General features: G+C 48.2%; 7 protein-coding genes across 7 annotated transcripts; 3 read left to right on the forward strand and 4 right to left on the reverse strand.

Annotated features, from left to right (window-relative positions):
* Positions 1-92: 92 nt before the first annotated feature.
* Positions 93-3,094, reverse strand: N7500_002822 (ankyrin repeat domain-containing protein; the record flags this gene model as incomplete). The annotated part of the gene is made up of 5 exons (XM_056673968.1): positions 93-1,548; positions 1,612-2,197; positions 2,247-2,435; positions 2,488-2,564; positions 2,682-3,094. The coding sequence occupies 5 exons, from the start codon at positions 3,092-3,094 to the stop codon at positions 93-95; spliced, it is 2,721 nt and encodes a 906-aa protein (XP_056534493.1).
* A 729-nt stretch (positions 3,095-3,823) lies between these two features.
* Positions 3,824-5,218, forward strand: N7500_002823 (NAD(P)/FAD-dependent oxidoreductase; the record flags this gene model as incomplete). The annotated part of the gene is made up of 2 exons (XM_056673969.1): positions 3,824-4,923; positions 4,978-5,218. 2 exons carry the CDS (start codon positions 3,824-3,826, stop codon positions 5,216-5,218), a joined length of 1,341 nt encoding a protein of 446 aa, XP_056534494.1.
* Positions 5,219-5,427: 209 nt separating this feature from the next.
* Positions 5,428-7,918, reverse strand: N7500_002824 (uncharacterized protein; the record flags this gene model as incomplete). Its single annotated transcript, XM_056673970.1, has 6 exons — positions 5,428-5,901; positions 5,953-7,180; positions 7,238-7,387; positions 7,446-7,522; positions 7,594-7,750; positions 7,842-7,918. The coding sequence occupies 6 exons, from the start codon at positions 7,916-7,918 to the stop codon at positions 5,428-5,430; spliced, it is 2,163 nt and encodes a 720-aa protein (XP_056534495.1).
* An 851-nt stretch (positions 7,919-8,769) lies between these two features.
* N7500_002825 (aromatic ring-hydroxylating oxygenase subunit alpha) lies at positions 8,770-10,099 on the forward strand (the record flags this gene model as incomplete). The annotated part of the gene is made up of 2 exons (XM_056673971.1): positions 8,770-9,554; positions 9,613-10,099. The coding sequence occupies 2 exons, from the start codon at positions 8,770-8,772 to the stop codon at positions 10,097-10,099; spliced, it is 1,272 nt and encodes a 423-aa protein (XP_056534496.1).
* A 499-nt stretch (positions 10,100-10,598) lies between these two features.
* On the forward strand, positions 10,599-12,918 carry N7500_002826 (putative C6 transcription factor; the record flags this gene model as incomplete). The annotated part of the gene is made up of 5 exons (XM_056673972.1): positions 10,599-10,657; positions 10,686-10,815; positions 10,887-11,382; positions 11,436-12,349; positions 12,400-12,918. 5 exons carry the CDS (start codon positions 10,599-10,601, stop codon positions 12,916-12,918), a joined length of 2,118 nt encoding a protein of 705 aa, XP_056534497.1.
* Positions 12,919-13,105: 187 nt separating this feature from the next.
* Positions 13,106-14,092, reverse strand: N7500_002827 (isopenicillin N synthase family dioxygenase; the record flags this gene model as incomplete). Its single annotated transcript, XM_056673973.1, has 1 exon — positions 13,106-14,092. One exon carries the CDS (start codon positions 14,090-14,092, stop codon positions 13,106-13,108), a length of 987 nt encoding a protein of 328 aa, XP_056534498.1.
* A 704-nt stretch (positions 14,093-14,796) lies between these two features.
* Positions 14,797-16,615, reverse strand: N7500_002828 (uncharacterized protein; the record flags this gene model as incomplete). Its single annotated transcript, XM_056673974.1, has 6 exons — positions 14,797-15,557; positions 15,612-16,031; positions 16,087-16,169; positions 16,220-16,333; positions 16,389-16,459; positions 16,508-16,615. The coding sequence occupies 6 exons, from the start codon at positions 16,613-16,615 to the stop codon at positions 14,797-14,799; spliced, it is 1,557 nt and encodes a 518-aa protein (XP_056534499.1).
* Between the last annotated feature and the right edge of the window lie 2,948 nt (positions 16,616-19,563).

Below are 19,563 nucleotides of genomic sequence, written 5' to 3' on the forward strand. Positions count from 1 at the left end.
TGCAGGAATTAAAGTGTGGGTATATCTCTGAATGGAACATAGTCGCAAGTCCCCAAGGCAGTAAAGCGGCCAGGAAAATAACGATTCTCATTCTACAGAGGACTCTCCTCGCGATCCCTTCCAGTTTCCTCGGGCAGCCCCTTCAATCTTAGCGATAAACGCCTGTCTGCATCACTCAATCGGAGCTCAGCTTCAAGAATATCAACAGCGGCGTGATTTTGTCGAGACTGAGCAGCACGTAGAGCGCTGCCACAGAATCCACCCTCCATGTGCACATCCGCTCCATGTTCCAGCAACATATGAATAATTTCAGTATGTCCACCTCGAGCAGCTGCTTGGAGGGCAGTGTTGTAGTAGCCACCGGCAGCATTTGGGTCCGCACCTTTCGCCAAAAGCTCCATGACAAGTTCTTCGTGGCAATATCGCGATGCAGCCTGTAACGCTGTGCCAAACTGCCCTGCCATTATGTTGATGTCTGCACCTAAACTGGTGAGATGGAGGGCGGCGTTAGGCCACCCTCGCGCGGCAGCCGCTTGGAGAGCACAACCGTAGTATCCCCCAGCGATATTAATGTCTGCGCCGTGAGCAAGTAGAAGATTGAACAAATCAAGTCTTCGTTCCACACAAGCAGCTTGTAGAGGCGTATGATACAGGCCACCTTGAATGTTGACATCTGCGCCGTGCTCTAACAAAATGCAAACAACATCCATATGCCCCTCTAAAGCCGCACCTGCAAGTGGTGATCCAAACATACCGCCGACAACATTGACATCAGCGCCTGCGTCGAGAATCGTGCGAACCATGGAAGATAATCCCAACTCTGCAGCATAATATAATGGACTTCCAGGACTGTGTTCATCTTCACCTAACCGATAGATAGAAAGCCAATGGTGAAAGGCGAGGTTGTCTTGATCCAAAAGACGAAGAATCATCGGCCCAGTCTGGTTCTGGTATTCTGAAGGGAGAAGCCGTACATGAGTATGCCATTCGAACGTGGCGTACTCTAGCAGGGGGTAGCTTGTTTCGAAGGACCCATCCAATGATGAGGTGTGAAATTGGTCTGGCATAACAGGCTGATCAAAAGACAGCAGGTAGGTCAAGCAACGCTGTGCGATCGCTAAGTGTGCTTCAGGCTCTTTTATGGCAAAGTAACTAGCTGGCCCTGTCGATATCCGGTCCGAAGTCAAACATTCCCGGACAGAGTAGTGTGACAATTGAACCCCAAATACCCTCGAGATGGTAACAAGACTGGAACATACAGCCAGGATATCTGCAGGATCAAAGAGTCTATCGATCTCGACGAGAACACTGACTCCAGGTCTGATAGCCACCATTTCAGATAGCTCATCCAAATTGACTGGGCGCGCCGAGATTGTTAGAAACTGCAACGCTGTCGAAGCGATAGAGCGGGACTCTTCGTCAATTCCGCAAAGAATACGCTCGTATATCTCGTCCAATGTCTGAGGGAGGCACCGTAGGGTTTTCCGCACGGCTGATGGGGACAAGCAGGAACGTAAGGCATCGAGTTGACATGCTGCTAGTCGGAACCTGCACTAACTGTGGTCAATGATGGGATCCAGGAAATATTCACATCAAATGTCAGAGACATACATTCCACTGGCACCGTTCACAACGGCGTGTTCAATCTCATTCTTCATCTGAATTGGGCGCTTGCTCAACACTGGATCTGATACAAGAACATGGCGGACAAATGTCTGGATATCATGGTCCACTTGTGGCCCACGGATGGGGATTGCCCTAGTTACCAGATCCTGGAGCCCAGTCTCGATCTGCCGTTCCATGCGGCTAGTAACCATAATACTTGCTGAGCATGCAATGTTGTCTTTAACCCTCTGAATTAGGTCGAATATCTCTTTTTGCGCCAGGCATTCGTCTAAAGCGTCAAGGATGATATATGACTTTCCAATTTCTGTCAAAAGTATGAGGAATGTTTCAACAAGAGTCGCTGCGCTCGGATCTTGGCCCTTGTTAATTTTGTCTTCGTACAGTCTCCTTACCTGTCGCGGAAATACAGCGCTTTGTTGGCAAATTTGGGCAATGGCTGACCTGATAAAGCCATCAAAGGTTTGCCGTTTCTGATCTTTAAACTCAAAATAATAATAGATACAGAAAGCAACAGGTTTCTCTTCGTTTCTGCAGATTCTTTGAACATGTTCAATGATTGTCGAACAATGCACTGAGCTCGTCAACATCACCCATGGACTTGTCGCAGTTGCATGACATACCTGTCTTCCCTGATCCTGGAATTCCATACAACCAAATCACCTCCCTGGCATTAGTCAACCAAAGGCGCAGTTCCTCTGAGTCAAGCAGCCAGTCCCCGGTCCCCTGCTCGTGTTTAGCGCGGGCAGAGTGGTGAGATTCGGCCGGATCGACAGTTGATAGCCACTTGACCACCATCCGTTGCTCGCTTACTAGTTGGGTTAGATTATTATTTTTGTAAGTTGAAGTCAACGATTGACGAACCATTCTGCCGGAACAAAGTTTCCTGAGAATGCTCATAGATCTTTTTGGTTTCTTGTCGGATTTCCTTCGAAATGGTGCTGGATTATAGAAGCTTTAGAGAAGTTCAAAGATAGACCAGGAACCTCTCATCTTGACTTGTGATAGTCAGGTGTAACCAGGAATAACATATCTAGATATCAAGTAGAAGCACTCACAAATGGTCCACGGCCAGAGCTTCGGCGAGTAACCCCCTAGCCTCCCTTGCGATTTTTACCATTTCCCGCGTGTCATGGGCTCGCCATGGCCAAGTTAGCTTCTGTCTCAGATGCCCTGGCTCACCCTTTATGTTGACTTCCTGGCCCAAGCGGTGCTCCAATTTAGATAGAAGTGTTTTTAACATTTCCATAGGGCCATCGTTGATCATCAATTTTCGTAAACTCCGGTTCCATGTTTCATCTATGGCAGCGATATCCGCGATACTTGAGAGAAGAGCGCGGGTGGTACTGATCTCCACTGTAAGACAGCGTAATTCAGCTGACGCGGAGTTTATCGTTGAAAGGAGATCAATCACTTTGCGTGAAGCGTGTAGCAGGGCAAGCACGCCGGCGGTGATGCTCAGGGGATCCATAGTTAAAGCAGCCTCAAACACGCAAGGACAGAATCAATAGAATTGACTTCTCTCTCGAATCATACTCTCTGGTTATTTGGTCCAACTCGCGAGAGTTGGGCCGTGCGTTGGGCCGAGTATGTGCAGATGGCGGAGACCCTGTACTCCAGCCCCAGAGAACACCATCCAATGATCTAACCCGCTGACGGGGTCTGTGCGGCGGCGATCGCGCAACTCGGGGTGATACTCGCCCATTTTCTCGCCTGGGCGGCGCTCACCGGAATTCTGGTCGTATTCAAGTGCTAAAGGTAGATAAATGCATGTACGGGATATCGATTGGAGTGAACCAGTGAACGGTCTGCAGGTGGGCTGCAGGGAGGGCTAGCGGGTCCACGGGTCCACGGGTACGGCACTTGCTGAGTCAGGGATTGGAGAACGACACACCTGGGCTTTGCTGACTCCCGTAGCCGGACCGCACCCGGACCGTGCTGTTTACGGGCCGTCCTTCCCCTCAATGTACAACATTGGACCTACGGCACACGGTTATTATTGTTCACAGTATTCAAGGAATGCATCAGCTTGCTATTTCCAAACAAGGAAATATTTTCCTGAGATTGGAAAACCAGAAATGCTGTCCCCAATGCACCTCTTCACGGACCATGAGGAACGGATCATGGCTTCCGCTTGTCAAATATATAACAGCCCTCGGGGACCTCTTAACAGTTTTTTAATTCAACTGTCACAATTGCAATGGACAAAAATCAACGAGTCGTCATCATTGGAGCTGGGGCCTTCGGTCTAGGCACTGCACTGAGATTGAAAGAAGAAGGCTACAAATCAGTCACCATTCTGGACCGTTCAGTTCCGCCAGTTCCAGACGGATCGAGCAATGACATCTCTCGCGTTATTCGATTCGATTATGGTGACCCCATATACGCCGAGATTGCCAAAGAGGCGTTCGACCTTTGGAAGACCCCGGATTACCAGGAAGCATTCCATCAAACACCTTGTTTATGGGTCTGTCAAGATGGCACCCCAGAACAGCCCGTGCAGCCTCGAGCACAGGAGTACAGCCGCAAGACAAAGCGTGTCCTGACTGAGATGGGCCAAGAATGGGTTCCCGTTGGGAGCGTGGAAGAGGCGAAACAGCATTTCCCCAAATTGACTGGCCGACTAGCCACTCCTGGGTTTGATGGGTTCTACAACAAATCCGCTGGATGGGCAGATGCAGGCCTTGCTTGCGCTCGCCTCATGTCTCGATGTGCTTCAGCTGGTGTATCTTTTATAACAGGCCCGAATGGCCAGGTTGAAGAATTCGAAAAACGACCAGACGGAACGATCAAAGCTGTCCGTACCAGGAACGGAAGGGTCGAGGGCGACCAGTTCATCGTCGCCACCGGCGCATGGACTTCGAGTCTCATCCCAGCTTGGAACTCGATGCTCGCTGCAGGACAGGTTGTGGGATATCTGCGCCTCACCCCGGACGAAGTCACCCAGCTCCGAGATCTGCCCATCTACTTCAATTTTTCTACTGGCTTCTTTGCCTTCCCCCCTCATGAGCCAACAGGGTACCTAAAAGTTGCCTGTCATGGCTTCGGTTATACTCGCGCGGAGGCCTCTGTCACATCCGCACCACCTAGCTCGGCAGTCGCTTCGCGAGCTAATTACATCCCCGCTGATGGATTAAAACGCCTCACGTCTGGGTTGATGGATCTTTTCCCGCAGCTGGCATCAAGGGGCTTCGAAAAGGTAGGAATCTGCTGGTACAACGACACTCCGACCGGAGATTTCATCTTTGATTTCCACCCGGAGCACAAGAACTTGTTCATTGCCACTGGTGGAAGCGGACAGTAAGTGAACCAGAGAACCTTTCAAGGGTGTCACACTAACATCCTCGTCTCCAGTGCCTTCAAATTCCTGCCTGTCATTGGAAAATATATTGTTGGAAGTTTCCAACGCAAGCTTTCACAGGAGTTGCTTGACAAGTGGAAGTTCCCCACCCAATTCCGTGAGCGCTTCCAGGGAGAGGTATTCACGGGAGATGGAAGTCGCGGAGGACCAGAGCGAAGGGAGCTGACTGCTCAAGAGCTGGACACCTTTGACACGGCATTGAAAGCTGCTTCTTCCCGACCAAGCAAGATTTGAAGACACGACAGGCATTTTCAAAGCGACCCACCGGTTTATAGAGAGAAACATTGATTATTTTCAGTGTCAACACATAACTATTTGAGGAATATATTATGTCAGATCACGGCCACCTTAATTGTCCACAGGTAGAACCAGAAGGATATATGGCACAAGTACATGCCCAGGATACATTATCCTGGAAGACTCACAGGCCCCCTTTAATTATCTTATAGATGTTCTGCCATGTAATCTCCCAAGATCATCCAGTCTGGAATGTCCGGCATTGCTGCCCCAATCACATCACCACCGCCCCGGCTTTGAAATGGCCACTCAGGCAAAGGACCTTCGTTGATCGACTCAGAAAGATGGTCAAGGCTTGGGATATTTGTCGCCATTCGCTCTCTCTGGTCATCGTTGTTTTGCTGACCTACCAGTTGCGTTCTTTGTGCGACCGGCCCTTCGTTCGCTCTTATGCCACTTTTTTGAGGAATAGCCAAATCCCCGAACTTTATTGCCTCATCTCCCCCTGACGAGCAGCCAAAATCGAGGATTTCCCACATAAGACCTTCGTCTTCTACGGACATTCGAGGCATATTCGAGGGAGTCGGCATTTTGGACAAAGCGCCCGAAAACCCCTCCTGGTTATAATAAAGTGAGCCATAATTTTGGTGGCGAGCGGCAAGGTCATTCACCTTGTTAACCTAAGAGAAGATAGTTAGCATTTTGATTCGATATTCCGCTAGGAGACTCACCAGAACACTCATATTTTTCCAATACAACGACAGCTCCGTCATGAAGTCAACAAGGATTCGAAATTCTTTATTGAGCAGAAGAGCAATCTGCGGATTTTTGCTGCCAGTGTGCTCTAGCTGAATTGTTGCTGCGATGGCCGCTAAATATCCCAGAAAAGGATCAAACACCTGAAAGTTGACCTCGGACATTTCCTTTATAAACCGAACTATCCACCGAGAGTGGAGAAGTGATGTCTCAAATGACTTTTGCAGAAATGTCGCGGACAAATTTCCATTGAAGTTGCGAAGTTTGGTCATGATCACGAATGGGTGGTGTAGCAAGCACTGGATTGAGTGAAAAAGGAATTGCACACACACCCAGGTCGAGAGATATGTGCGTGGCTGTGGATCTTCTCGGGCGCGGCTTTTGAAATCAACGTTGATATATCGATGCGCGTCTGCAAAATGTGTTTCAAATTGCAACCACTCTGATTCCAGGATCGCAAGAGCGGAGCCAGTTTGCCAGGGAGGCAACGCATTCTCGGCAACTGGTTCGAAGATATACTCTGTGGCTTTTCCCCATAATGAGTACAGCCTCAGAAGACATACAAGAATGCCATGATCAACCTTTTGCCCTTGCTTTCCAGGACCATCATGCAAAGAGCCGTGGGCTAGTGGCTCGTTATTGCCGAATAGAGCCTCCGTCTCTAAGTAAGGAAATGGAAGTGTGAATTGCTTGTCTGATAGAGACAATGAGTGATTTTTGGAAGCACTATAAGTGCGATCCAGCATAAAAAAGGCCCAGGTAATGCGTTTTCTCGTTTCGACGTCCGGGTCATGCGGATATGAGTCATTTGCTTTATTCAATGCTGCAGATTGAATAGCACTTAATCCAAGGGCAACCGAGGCATACCCTCGATGGGCTTTTCCATCTGCAAAATCTACCTGGGCCATCAGAAATGTACCCTGGAGAAATGAAAGACCCATCTTGCCACCTTTGTATTGATCTGACAAAAGGTCCCAAGCTTTGTCTGCGAATGTTTTGACACCAGTATTCTCATGTAAAGATCCACGAGATGGCCGAGGCAGACGAGAGGTGAGGGCCACTAATGGGAATGCGATCTCTGGTGGTAATGAGCTGGTATATCTTAACAGCCAATCTTTGGAGAAAGGACAATATGGCTGGTCATGAAAGTAGGCTAGGTAAGTCTCCACTTCCTGCTCGATAAATGCAGCTGAAAGACCATGCCTGTTTCATTTTCATCAGGAACCCTGCGATGGCAAAAAAAGGAGGATTCAAACGTACCCTTGAGAGTCCAGTGAGTGGTTCTCTGGGCGATCCATGGGTTCGAGGTCGTCATAAGTAGCTTCTTGCAGCTCGAGGTCATCATGGAGCTCGGTATCACTTGATATCTCTTGTATTGAATTAGACCTTGGTAAGCCTTTTCTGCTGGATCTGACAGGTAATTTTGATTAGCGGCTTCTAGGGCTTAGAAATGACGTTTGATCCATACCGAAGTAAATGTGTGATCATGTCCAGCCTTTCTTCGATGCGCTGAAGCCTCCCAGAATCCGACGTAGCCCCTTGAATCTGATAAATTTAGCATGGTCCCAAGTTTTACCCCAAATTTACTGGCATGGTTATGAAGGAAAACATGTTACCTCATTGGTGCTTTGCTGCATTTCCTGGTTTCCAACAGGAGCCGACACCGAGTGGTTCTTCGCACGGGACGCCTGTGGTCCGTACGAACAGCGTTGGCCTAGTCTGTGGCATAGTGAACATGATGGCTTTTCGCCTGGGCAGCGCGCTTTCTTCCGGCTGTCAGGGTGTCATATTAGAAACCGAACTGGCCATCTATCGGGTACCCTAATGGTCTTGAGATTTTTTTTATGGGGGGCTTGGCACCTACCGACAAGGATCACAAGCTTGCCGGGTTCTTTTTAATGCGACTTTGTGTATGGTATAATTATCGCCGATTGAGCTCATATTAGGCAGACTAGCCTTGGATAATACGCAGCGGTGTGTTTTTCCTGCAGATCGACTCGAAGACGATGTCGGTCCCGTGCGGGGTGCTGGAACCGGCATAAGCTCGGTTGTCGACTCTACATATTCAGCGTATCTGATTTCAATCCAGTCACTACTACAATGTCGCACGACACTCCATTCTATCGGCAAGTTCAGCAATTCAATGTCAGACAAACAATGAAGGTTTCATCTGCAGACAGAAAGAGACTGGGGACCCCAACTTGCTGATAACCTCATAACCCGCTCATGTGATCGGCTGAGAGCTTATGCGGAGGAGCTGACTCTAAAAATAATTTGATGGCTCTTTTTGAGCAACTGTGGTGATAAAGATCCAATTGGGGTTCGAGTTTAGAGCTCGTAGCTGCAATGTACCACGGTCTATCCTGATTTGGAATGTCTATTCTCATAACCTTCGAGCATTGAAAGCATGCAGAATAGGAAGTTTTTGTCCTGCATTGCTTTTGCCAGCGCGGGCACGAAATCCGATCACCCGAGTGGCGTTCATCTTAGGCGGTAGTGCACCCGTCAACCGATATCTGGTGGGTCGTCGGGTTCTAGGACGGTCTATAAGATCATCAAAAGAAGGTCGGGCGATAAACGGCCTACCCTCCGTTCCGATCCTGTGATCGGTCAACACCTGTGAATTTGGTATCCTCATTGGGAAGCATGGACTCATGAGCATGAGAGCTCCCGGTGGGATCTCAAGATTGCATGGCTATAATAAGGCACGCCCGTTCTGCTCGAGATGGCAGACTGGGAACAAAATTCACTCAATTGGTCTTTCTGCATAAGCTTATCTTTCAACGTTCATAATGTCGATGCTCAAAAGTGACCTCGGACTGGAGCAAACAGAGGCGTCTTCCAACCCTGCTGATGACGGTTTCTCAGTCTGCCCTCTCCCCGCCTCGTGGTATTCATCACAGGATATACATGAGCTTGAGAGACGGGCTATCTTTTCTCGAAAATGGCTCCTGACTACACACAAGCTACGTTTCAACGAAACAGGCGATTGGCTGCGGTACGAGATTGCTGGGTATGCATTTATCTTGGTGAAAGATCGCGAGGGGAATATCAATGCTTTCCACAACGTGTGTCGACACCGTGCATTCCCCGTGGTCACCGAAGAGGGTGGCACTTCCAGGATTTTCTCTTGCCAATATCATGGATGGTCCTACGGCCTTAATGGGAAACTTGCCAAAGCACCCGGTTATCAGGATTTGGAAGGTTTCGACAAGAGCAAGAACGGCCTTCTCCCGATTCACGTACACGTTGATGTCAATGGATTTGTCTGGCTTAATTTAGATGCCGGTGAACAACCTGAGATCTCGTGGGAAGATGACTTCAAAATGAGAGAGCTACAGACAGGCTACGAGGGCTTTAACTCGGAGGATTATAACTTCGACCACACCTGGGAGATGAGTGGAGAGTATAACTGGAAAATTCTAGCAGACACCTACAGCGAATCGTACACTCCCTCGAGTTCCCTCAACTCACACACTGCGGATACCAAAGACGGAAGATCCATACCCGAGGAGGTTTCCAATGGGCTGAAGATTGCCAGTACTTACTATTTCCCCAACGCTGCTATGACTATATTGTAAGCGCAATTGTACTTGTCTCCCGATGTGTCCGATTGATGCTAATTTCGAATGCAGGCCACATTTCTTCTGCATGCAGCGCCTTGTATCAACGGGCCCCAACACATGCTCAGTGCGCTGTGAGGTCTATCGCAACAAGAACTCTAGCGATGAAGAGTTCGACCTCACCAATGAAACACACAAACGTATTTTGTCTGAAGACACAGAGCTTTCTATCAACACACAAAGCAACTTCAACAGAGGGGCCTCAGTAAATGGACAAATCCTCTCTCGGACAAAAGAGGGATCGGTCCACTTCCAGACTATCGTTCGTGACTTGATCACTGAACACCGTCAACGGGAAGAGGATGCCGGGGAGGAGATTTGGCCTGCACGACAAAGACTCCCCAAAGAAGAAGCAGTCAGCAAAGAGGATATGGACTTTTGCTCCAAGCTGACCAACAATGACACATCCGCCTTGACTGCGGGGGGTTGCTGTGGAGGAGGATGTGGAGGTGGACCTCCCACTGTTGCGGCAACAGCACCCGAAACTATGGTGGTTTGATGTGCATAATAGCAGTCATGGATTTTTAGCTTTGATTTGTTCTCACGAAGATGACACGTTACATGCAAGCATATCACCAGTCAGCTGTCAAATCGAAGTTTGAAGCATCGAAGGTCATGTGAACTTTCTTATTTGATAAAGGCTGCTCAACGGAAACCTGACCAATTATACAGCATACCTAGGTATTGTGATGGTTCTAGATGCTCAGAGCTGTTAGACGCAGTGTCAATATTAATTTTAACCTAGAGAGATGCGTAGAGAAGACCATCTGGAGAAGTCCACGGATAATTTAACCCCTTCGAGCCTACGTATCAGTGCAAGACGTATATGAGGGGAAAGGAGATCCTCCTTTCTCTCCAATTCCAAGGCCTGGACTTTTAACCTGCATTATCTTGTGTTATTATCTAAATATCCCTAACGATCCCTCAACGTTCTGCTATCTTTTATCTCAACCGTACCCCGCTAAATCCCCCATCCATTTTTATTTTCCCTTTCAATGATGCCACGAGAGAGCGCCCGCGGAAGACTGCGTTCCCATGAGGCCTGTCTCAACTGCAGGTAAACCAATCCATCGTCTATTTGTAAGGATAGAGTTGATGTCCATACAGAAGAAAGAAGACCCGATGTCCAGCCGAAAAACCGTCCTGCTCAAGCTGTGTCCGCCTGAATCAGCCATGCATCTACACCACAATACCCAGAGGGTCTCGAGGAGGGCAGTCTGTATGTGCTGACTTGTGGCTATCAGTGGCCAATCTTTGACTTTTTAATTTCTTGTTCTGTTCTACAGGACGACAGGCTAGCATTCCTTGAAGAGAAGGTAAACCTAATTCTGAGTGGTAGACCAACTCAAGCGATTCAGTCAGAGAAGCCACAGGAGAAAGGCAATGGAATATCAGGAACATCTTACCCGGCCACAACACGTCCATTATCGATTGAACCAAGCACAGTCAATGACTCTTTCTTTCTCGGGTTGGACTACGAAGACTCCAGCTCTCAGCCATCATCATCTGCGATCGCTAAAGCCATTGATATTTATTTCCAGTATTGCCACCGACAACCAATTTGGTGTTTTGAGCGTGAAGATGTCTCAGACCCAACTTATCTGTCAGAGGAGCTTGTCTGTTGCTTACTCGCCTTGACCTCGCGATTTTCAAGAGATCGTGACAATCTGCAACACTATGGAGATAGTGCAAGGAGCCTGGTCATGCTTCGTATGGCCAATGGGACAGTGGAACTGGAAACCATTGAGAGTCTCTGCCTGCTGTCATATTCCTCATTTCTAGGTATGGGCCTTGGACACTGAGTGAAGAGTTTTGAAATGTTGACTTTATTCCAGATGGAGATATACACCTGGGCCGCTTCTATCTCGGTCTTGCACTGCATCTTTGCCGATCAGCGACGCTGGATCTCGAATCAAGTCATGCGGGCGAAGGTCCCATGGCTGAGCGTAAGAAGCGTCTATTCTGGAGTCTTCAATCTCTGGAGCAGTCCTACGGGCAGCAGAATGGTTATCTCTGTATACCGTCAGAGCTCATGCGCACCTTCTATATTGCATCCAGTAGCGACCGGGAAAAACAAAATGGAACGGAGGCTAAGCCACCTCCGCTGCCGACAGATGATCTTGGTTGCTTGAAATCGTCCGATATGGGTATTTGGAGCCTAGCAGCCCATTTTGGCTGGGTTTGGAGCAGGGTACGAACGTATGTCTCTGACTGTGCTCGTAATCGGCTCAAAGAACCCTGGCGACACGATTCCATGTACGCCATGGTGCTATCTGACCTGACAGAAATTGAAAACAAGCTCTCCCAGTGCCATCGATATGACACTGTCAAATTTTTCGAGCGAACGGCAGAGGAGCTGAGATCTAACCGAAACTACTGGACCCCATGGCTGAAACTGCAGTTCACTTACCATTGCATTCTGACCGTCCTGAACCATCCCTTCCTCTACATTGTTGCATCACAATACAACGATAACCTAGCAATCCCAAATGCTTTCTGGAGACGGTCATCTGAGTTGGTCTTGTTACATGCTACCTGGCTTGTCCGCATGATCGATATGGTGTCTGAGAAGAAGATGCGACTGATCGATCCATTTTTCGGACATGCTGCCGCCATTGCAGCTACAGTGCATCTGTACTACTGCTGTGCCGCGGACCCCCGACTGAAGTACAAATCCAAGGTTGATTTCACAAAATGTCGAAGGTTCCTGAAGAGCTTTGTGTCCTTTTCGCCTGCTTGTGGTATCTTGGTGGGTTTCATGGAACTAAAAAGCACTTACCAATGCTGACAAACGCGCAGGATCAAACGCTGGACAAAATGACTCGGATTGCGTCCGGCTCGGAAAACATCGAGTATGATTGGGAGCCGGAGAAGATCCATCTCAGCATACCTTTGATGTGGGATGTTCTTCAAGTCAACTGTAAACCTAAGCCGCACGAAGTGTCGACGGGTGGCTTGCTACATCCATCGTTGACCCCAACCGTCTCTACAGAAGAGGCAGAGGATAATCCAGCCTCAACACTAGAGGTTATTGTCGCGATGTCCCCAAACGTCACCGTTAACACTGCGGATGGTGGTCAAGCTGCCCACATTCCACCAACCATGCCGCACATATCTTCCACGCCAGCTTCTTCCGACCCCGACCTTGGTGAGAAACTCGTTGCGCCCGCCGACAGCTTAATGACCAACACCCCCTGGCTTTGGACCGATCCTTCGCAATTTGTTGATATGGAGAACAATGTGGGCTATCCAGATTCCGAAGCGGGTCTCGGAAACATTGACGGATTTTCAACTTGGTGGGACTTTGGAAACCTATAAGAGTAATATGTTCATTGACTTCTACTACGGCCGTTACTGTCCTCTCAGGCCGTAACTATCGTCTCAATACCCCTCGGTTATATTTTGCCCACAGTCCTATGCGGCCCTATGCGAAACTACCCTCGTGCGGAAACCCTCCTAACAAACCTAGATGAAGACCCGATGCCCATGCGATCCCGAGATCGAGTTATGCCGCTGCGACCGTCTTCAACTTCTCCTGCAAAGCAGCAAAGTTCCTTTTCATAGCCGTATCGGTAAACTCAGCCCCAGTCACCATCGGATACTTCTTCAAAGGCCCCTGGATCAAAGCATCCCTACAAGGCTGGTTGAAGTAAGCAATGCTGTATCGATCGCCAAAAAAGTCACCCGCTTCACAAGGAGCCTTGACGCGATGAAGAGTCGACTTGAACCGGTCATCCGACCAGGACATGAGTAAATCGCCGATATTGCACACGATCTCACCAGTCCTAGCCGACACCTTGGTCCATTCATCTCCAATACCGAACTCTGTCACCACCTCGCGACCGGGACAGATTTCAAGCCCATCCTGGCCGCCCTTCTGAAAAAGTAAAGTCAAGAAGTCCCAATCGGCATGTGCCCCTGCGCGATGATATACCTTCCCATCAGGAACCTCCGGCAACGCAAAGTAATGGAGTAGACGCATGGTGGTTTGCGAGTTCGGTCGCGAGATACCATGACACTCGATGAAGAAGTTTTCAGGAAACCCCAGACCCCGTGCAAAGCATCGCATCAGACATTCCGATACTTTTTGGGTGCGGTTCATAAAATCGAGACATGCGGTTTGGAAACCAGGTAGGTCGTCGTATTTGACCCAGAGCTCATTCATATTCTCGCCGAATTGCAGCTGATAGGACTCTTTGCTGTCGGGCTTTCCGGTGGATGGTCGGATTTGTGAGTTCTTTTCCCATCCGACGTTGTTTGGATTCCATGGGACAGTTGCTTTGACCTCGTCTGGTAGATCGAAGAAACTTTTCGATATCGCGAACATTGATTCGATGTCTTCTTCTGAGATTCCATGGCCAATTAAGGTGAAGAATCCGACATTTTCGGCGGATTTGATCAGTTGATCAGTGATTTCATCGATTCGATCTTCGAAATCGTGAAACGAGATACGTGGAATCACTCGAGAGATGTATCGGGTTTGAGATGACATCTTTAAACAACCGAGGGCAGTTGCATATGTGCAAACGGTGAAGTGTGAAACCATTTATAGGTCACTGGGTGTCACATGAACTTATCACACTGTGCCATATAGCTCCGTATGTTGTACGTGCATCCTGGGGGTGAGGGGTTGCTTCGGCCGGGCTGATAAGAAATGCTTCGAGTGTTGTAGTTGAACACTATCAAAAGAGGAGTTGATTTAGATGATTGTCAAATGTTTGAGATCATTGCCCTCTGGCCTCATGCCGATAGATATGTGCCGTTTCTACATACCGATCACAAACGGAACTGGATGTGTGCAGGGCATTTTGCGATCTCTGATAGGGCAGGACTATTGTCGAATCAACTCACTTTGATAAGATATTACCAGATACTTTCTTAAGAAGGTCGGAGGTCCCCGAAAGCACTTGGTCGATAGTCAAGTCTAACAAGATTCTTCCGCGTCGACTGGAGAAAAGGTACTTTGTGCACCTGGTCGGGTGCCACGCATGAGGCCCAATGGTTGATTCGGAGTAAACGCAGGATTTGGATTGCGTTGGGTATCAAGTTATCTCTATTAAATATTTCCAGGGTTCAATTAAATTCCAGACATACACGCAAAAGATGGGCCAGCGCTTGGTGCCAAAATAAATAGTGCGTTTGGGCGCAGGAATTCGGGTCAATGAGCTGGGGTTGACCCAATACCAATGTATGGCTTCATTCAATCTTGCGCACTTGGGTCACAGGTGAACGGTATACTCGGCTGCCGTGCGCAATATACAAAACAATTGCGAAAATGACCACGGCCCCAAATACGAGGATAGACCAATTCATATCCACCAGGGTCGGGTGATTAGCGGTTGGGAAGAAGGTAAAAATGATGGCAAAGCAAAGCCAAGCCAGTGAGAAGACATTAATCGGTAACCCGAAGATACCGAGCGAAAAGCGCGATGGGGGAATACCGCCGGGCTGAAAACGGACACGAATGACGGCGGCGATTGGCAAGATATAAGTGGTGAAAAGTGCAGCAATCATCACAGATGCGACTGCATTGAAGGCGGCGGTAGATCCGATGTTGATCAAGCTCAGCAACACGGTGATAATGGTCGATACCAACACAGAGCAGACGGGAATCTGGGTGCGTCGGTTGACGTGAGCCAGATGCTTGGAGAACGGCAGGGCATCGTCGCGGGCGAAGGCAAAGGTCTGGCGAGAGACGGTCGCAAGAATCCCGATAGCACTGCACACTTCCATGACAAAAATGATAGAAGCAATACCGTTGGTGGCAGCCACGGAGCCAGTAGCATGGTTAACTGCTGGTAGGAAGGAGAATCCACTCGCCGGGGCAAGCACATCTTGTAAATCTCCCATATTATACAGCAAGGTGATTAGCATAATGAAACCGAGTGCGCCATTGATCAAAGCGGTCGACACCATACACCACGGGATTACAAATGAAGCATTCCGGACCTCCTCGGCTGATGTATATTAGCCATCATCGCCCATTGGGAGAGCTAGTGAAATTGACTTACACATATGTGTAGCAGCATCCGGGCCTGTCCAGGAGAAGATCGGAGTCAGCTGGCCCACCAGACATGCAAGGCCCATGCTCGGCCATTCGCCAGAATTTGTGAACTCCTTCCAGACAGATTCCCCAGAGGCCTGTCCTGGGGACATAACCCACATCGGGACAACGACGGCGATGAATCCGAGGAGGTGAATGGCGAGGATGAGGCCCTCCATGGGAGGGAGTATCTTATAGCCCCAGGTATTGACCACAGTTCCGACGGCGGCAATAGCGATGGTCAGCAGTGTCCCATGCCAGCGCTCAAAGCTATACATCCAACCGGAGGGATCCGAGTAGTTGAAGACCAGTAGTCCTTGGATCAGTGTCCCGCAAAGGTAACAAATACTAGCAAAAGCCGCTTGCCAGCCTAGCACCGAAAGCCATCCTAGAAAAGGATTAGCGCTGGAGATCATCGGGTTGAAATCGGCATGTAAACTAACCGGTGAGATAGCTGAGGAATCGTTGATATCTCGGCCAAGCGAATTCACTAACCCAGTGGTACTGTCCGCCTGACGTTGGGGAGCTGGGCAAAGTCAATTTCTGTGCGCGACATGTAGGTCAAATCGGACGTACATGGAGGCGATCTCGGCCATGGAAATCACGGCGGAGAAAAACCCAACAAAGGATCCAATATACACATAGACCATGCCGGCTCGTCCTCCATCAATCAAGCCGTAGGTACTCGTGCTGCGCATTCCCCATTATTCGGTGTCCTTTTATGATATCTCGTGTTCAAACTCACAGCAAAATCGATTCCCACGTGGCCATCAACGTCGTCGTAAAACCTAAGATCGAGTAAAAACGAAAGTTCCTCTATCGTTGATTAGGATGAGGTTCTGTTTCGGGCAATGCGCAACTCACCTTGAGCTGTTGGGTCTTTCCTAGGCGCTGCATGTCCCAATCATCCTGGTCGGCCGCGTCGATGCCAACGTCATGGGACACCATCTCCTTATCCATTGTTCTCTCCATTGTGTAGATGGAAGAAGAAAAAGAAAAACGCGATCAGACCAATGCCACCTGGGCAAGGGCCCCTGGAGATCATGATCAAAGGGGGGAGGGAAAGAAAAGGGCGAAAGTGGATCCCAAGAAGTTTATTTCACTGCAGGACAGTGACGCACATGTGCAGTGTACCTACATTCATTCATCCTATATACATCCTCCTATTATATACCCGTAACATACAATAACAAATAAATATCACACTTCATATATTTTGTCGGATGCTGTTTCCTAGTGAAATCACAATTCCCGCTGGTAATTATTTGTTCTCTTCCAGGTACCAAACGGAGCAAAATGGAGTACCAAACATCTACTGGCATATGATTCGACCCTGCTTACTATTAACTTCAGAAATGCGATCGAGCCCGCCACTATTCCAATTTTCTTCAAAATTGGAGGCCATAGCCCAAAACTAAATGGCTCATGATTAAAAATCCAGGCGCAATACCCCCTCCAGCAGGGTTGTCTCTATACATCCTTGCCTGACATGGCTGTTCTAGGGAGACCTACACAACGGTGTACAATATTTTGTATTTTAGTGCAAGTGGTCGCACTTCACCTATTTATCTCATATCCACAAATAATTGCTAGTCCGATGGCGTGGAATAAGGTTTAGATGATTCGCCAAGGATTCAATAGTGTTCGATATCGATTTGCTGTGTTTCTGAAAATAAAGCACTGCTAGGCCAGCCTCCTATACTCTGTAAACATCGCACCTTTGACCTCTTGCTGCTCCGCGTAATAAAGTAAATTGTATATGTAGGGTGTTTGCCGGCTTTTGAATGTGAGGCATTTTCGGCCGAATATCCTTCCAACATGTCTTAGCGCATTGTGATCTTCAACCATTGAACATTCATATTATTCCTTCAATTTTTCATTTCTAGACTTGTGTACGACTCAAAATGTAGCGCTAAGTAGACTCGACCCGAGAGCGCTGGGCTGAGTGCTCAAAATGTGGCTTTCGAGTTAGCCGTTATAGAATTCATGAGCCTTCTTAGAGCATTCAGTTGGCCAAGGACCACATAGTCATCACTATATCGGTACCAAGAATATCCGGGGATCCCTCTAAAGCCAAATTATGAAAATCATCCGGCAACAGCGCTAGGAAGTAAGTATACGGAACATGCAGCTAGCCTAATACGGTGAAGGTCTGGGCACGCTTCTGGGATTATAATCCTTGGTCATTGCGACATTTTTCTGGAACATGCAATGTCGATATTTTTGCTGTGCTGTGGAGCGCATCCACGGAGATATATTTCGCAATATGATACCCCACACCGGCCACCGTGTTCTTATTGCGGACACGTAAGGATGCATATACTACCAAGGCATTCTTGAAGTCGTTCTTATCCGACGATAAAACTCGTATATGTACTTTTTGGGGATAACACAAACGGTATTTCACACCGTGTTCCAAATATATATAACATTTATCCTCTATTGATTCAGCGAGGAACACTCCGTAATATCTTGGTGTGTTAAAACGCCGAAAATCGAGTGTATTGGGACTAAACCGAATGGAGATATTAGGACCGATATTTTATGTTTCTTAGAAAATAGGGGGGTAAATAAATTGAGCGAAAGAAACGAGCTGCCTGAGTATTAGACATGTCTTGGATAAATCCTTTTTGTATATAATCCTCTGTGCACTCGAATGACAATGGACGTTGTAGAGGACCTTAAATTGCCTTATCTGATCCAAATTTGAGCGGAAGAGACGCGAGCGCCACGTCCCGTGTACCCGTGGACCTATGGATGTCCACGTGGGCGCCCGATTACTGAGCCAATCGGCTGCCCCCGGGCATTTCGGGCAGTTGCAAATCCCTGTTGACACAGAACGTCCCTGCAGTTGGATACGACAGATAATATGAGTGACCGGCAGCCGAGGATGATGATCTAGGTCGGTTTTTCTTTCGATGCTCCTCAAAAAGTCGCTGAAATCTCTTGGATCTCTACGTAATGGGAAATCATGAGGCCTATAATGACGTGGATTTACTTTGCTACTGCCTTGACATTGTTCGTCCTCTAAGCGTGTGATTATAGTTGCAGTGACTGTTGATATCTCTGCTATAGGATACGCCTCACTTGGCTCTACCGAGAGTAGCAAAGTGATGGTATGCGATGGTAGTGTGAATCTCTCTAATGTACCCTCTACCGACGATGTGAGCTTTCTTGCGACGAAAATGGCCCGCCAGGAGCATTATACCCTATTCGGGCTGTTATCCAAATCGGGAGATAGAGAGCTGCTCGGCAAATCCATGTATAACTTGGAAGGGCCGGATGACAGGTTTGATACAGGTATTTTACCCGGGGTATTCTCGGATTGAGCCATTCCCACACAAAAATGGAGGAATGCATGAATTGATTAGTCATATTCCTAGTAATATTTCTGTTTTCATCACATTCAACGTATTATATTGCCTAGTTAGACAGTTACTCCGTACATATCACTGAAATCATATTGTAATATACTACTCAATATTTCACAGAAACCTCAACGGAGTATTTACATAGCTGATTACCTAGTTAGTTTAAGTTGAGGCAGAGTCTCAGCGGCCTAGGCTATGTATATACTTCTTCTTCGAATCACAACGCGTGGGCTGGTGGCGTTGCAGTTCACTTCGAGTTCTTGGAACACCCCCTGCTCACTGATTGATTGATGGACAATTACCGCCGGATGACCCTCCCGGCAGATGTGCTCGTCGCTGGTTGGTGCAGACGCGCAATCCTTCAAGGGATTGTGACCCACAGAGAGCTTGGCAGACGATGATTCTTATATGGAAGCCTGGCAGCCACCGAATCACCATACGCGTACAGGCTCAGTTCCACTGTTCGTACCGCCAAGACAGAGTGGTTCCTCATACCAAGGAGTCTTCCGATGGATGGCGGGGATTTGTACATTAAACGAGGATGTGAAA

Source organism: Penicillium coprophilum, assembly GCF_028826855.1.
Source record: "Penicillium coprophilum strain IBT 35676 chromosome Unknown utg000002l_segment0_segment1, whole genome shotgun sequence".
Classification (NCBI taxonomy): domain Eukaryota; kingdom Fungi; phylum Ascomycota; class Eurotiomycetes; order Eurotiales; family Aspergillaceae; genus Penicillium; species Penicillium coprophilum.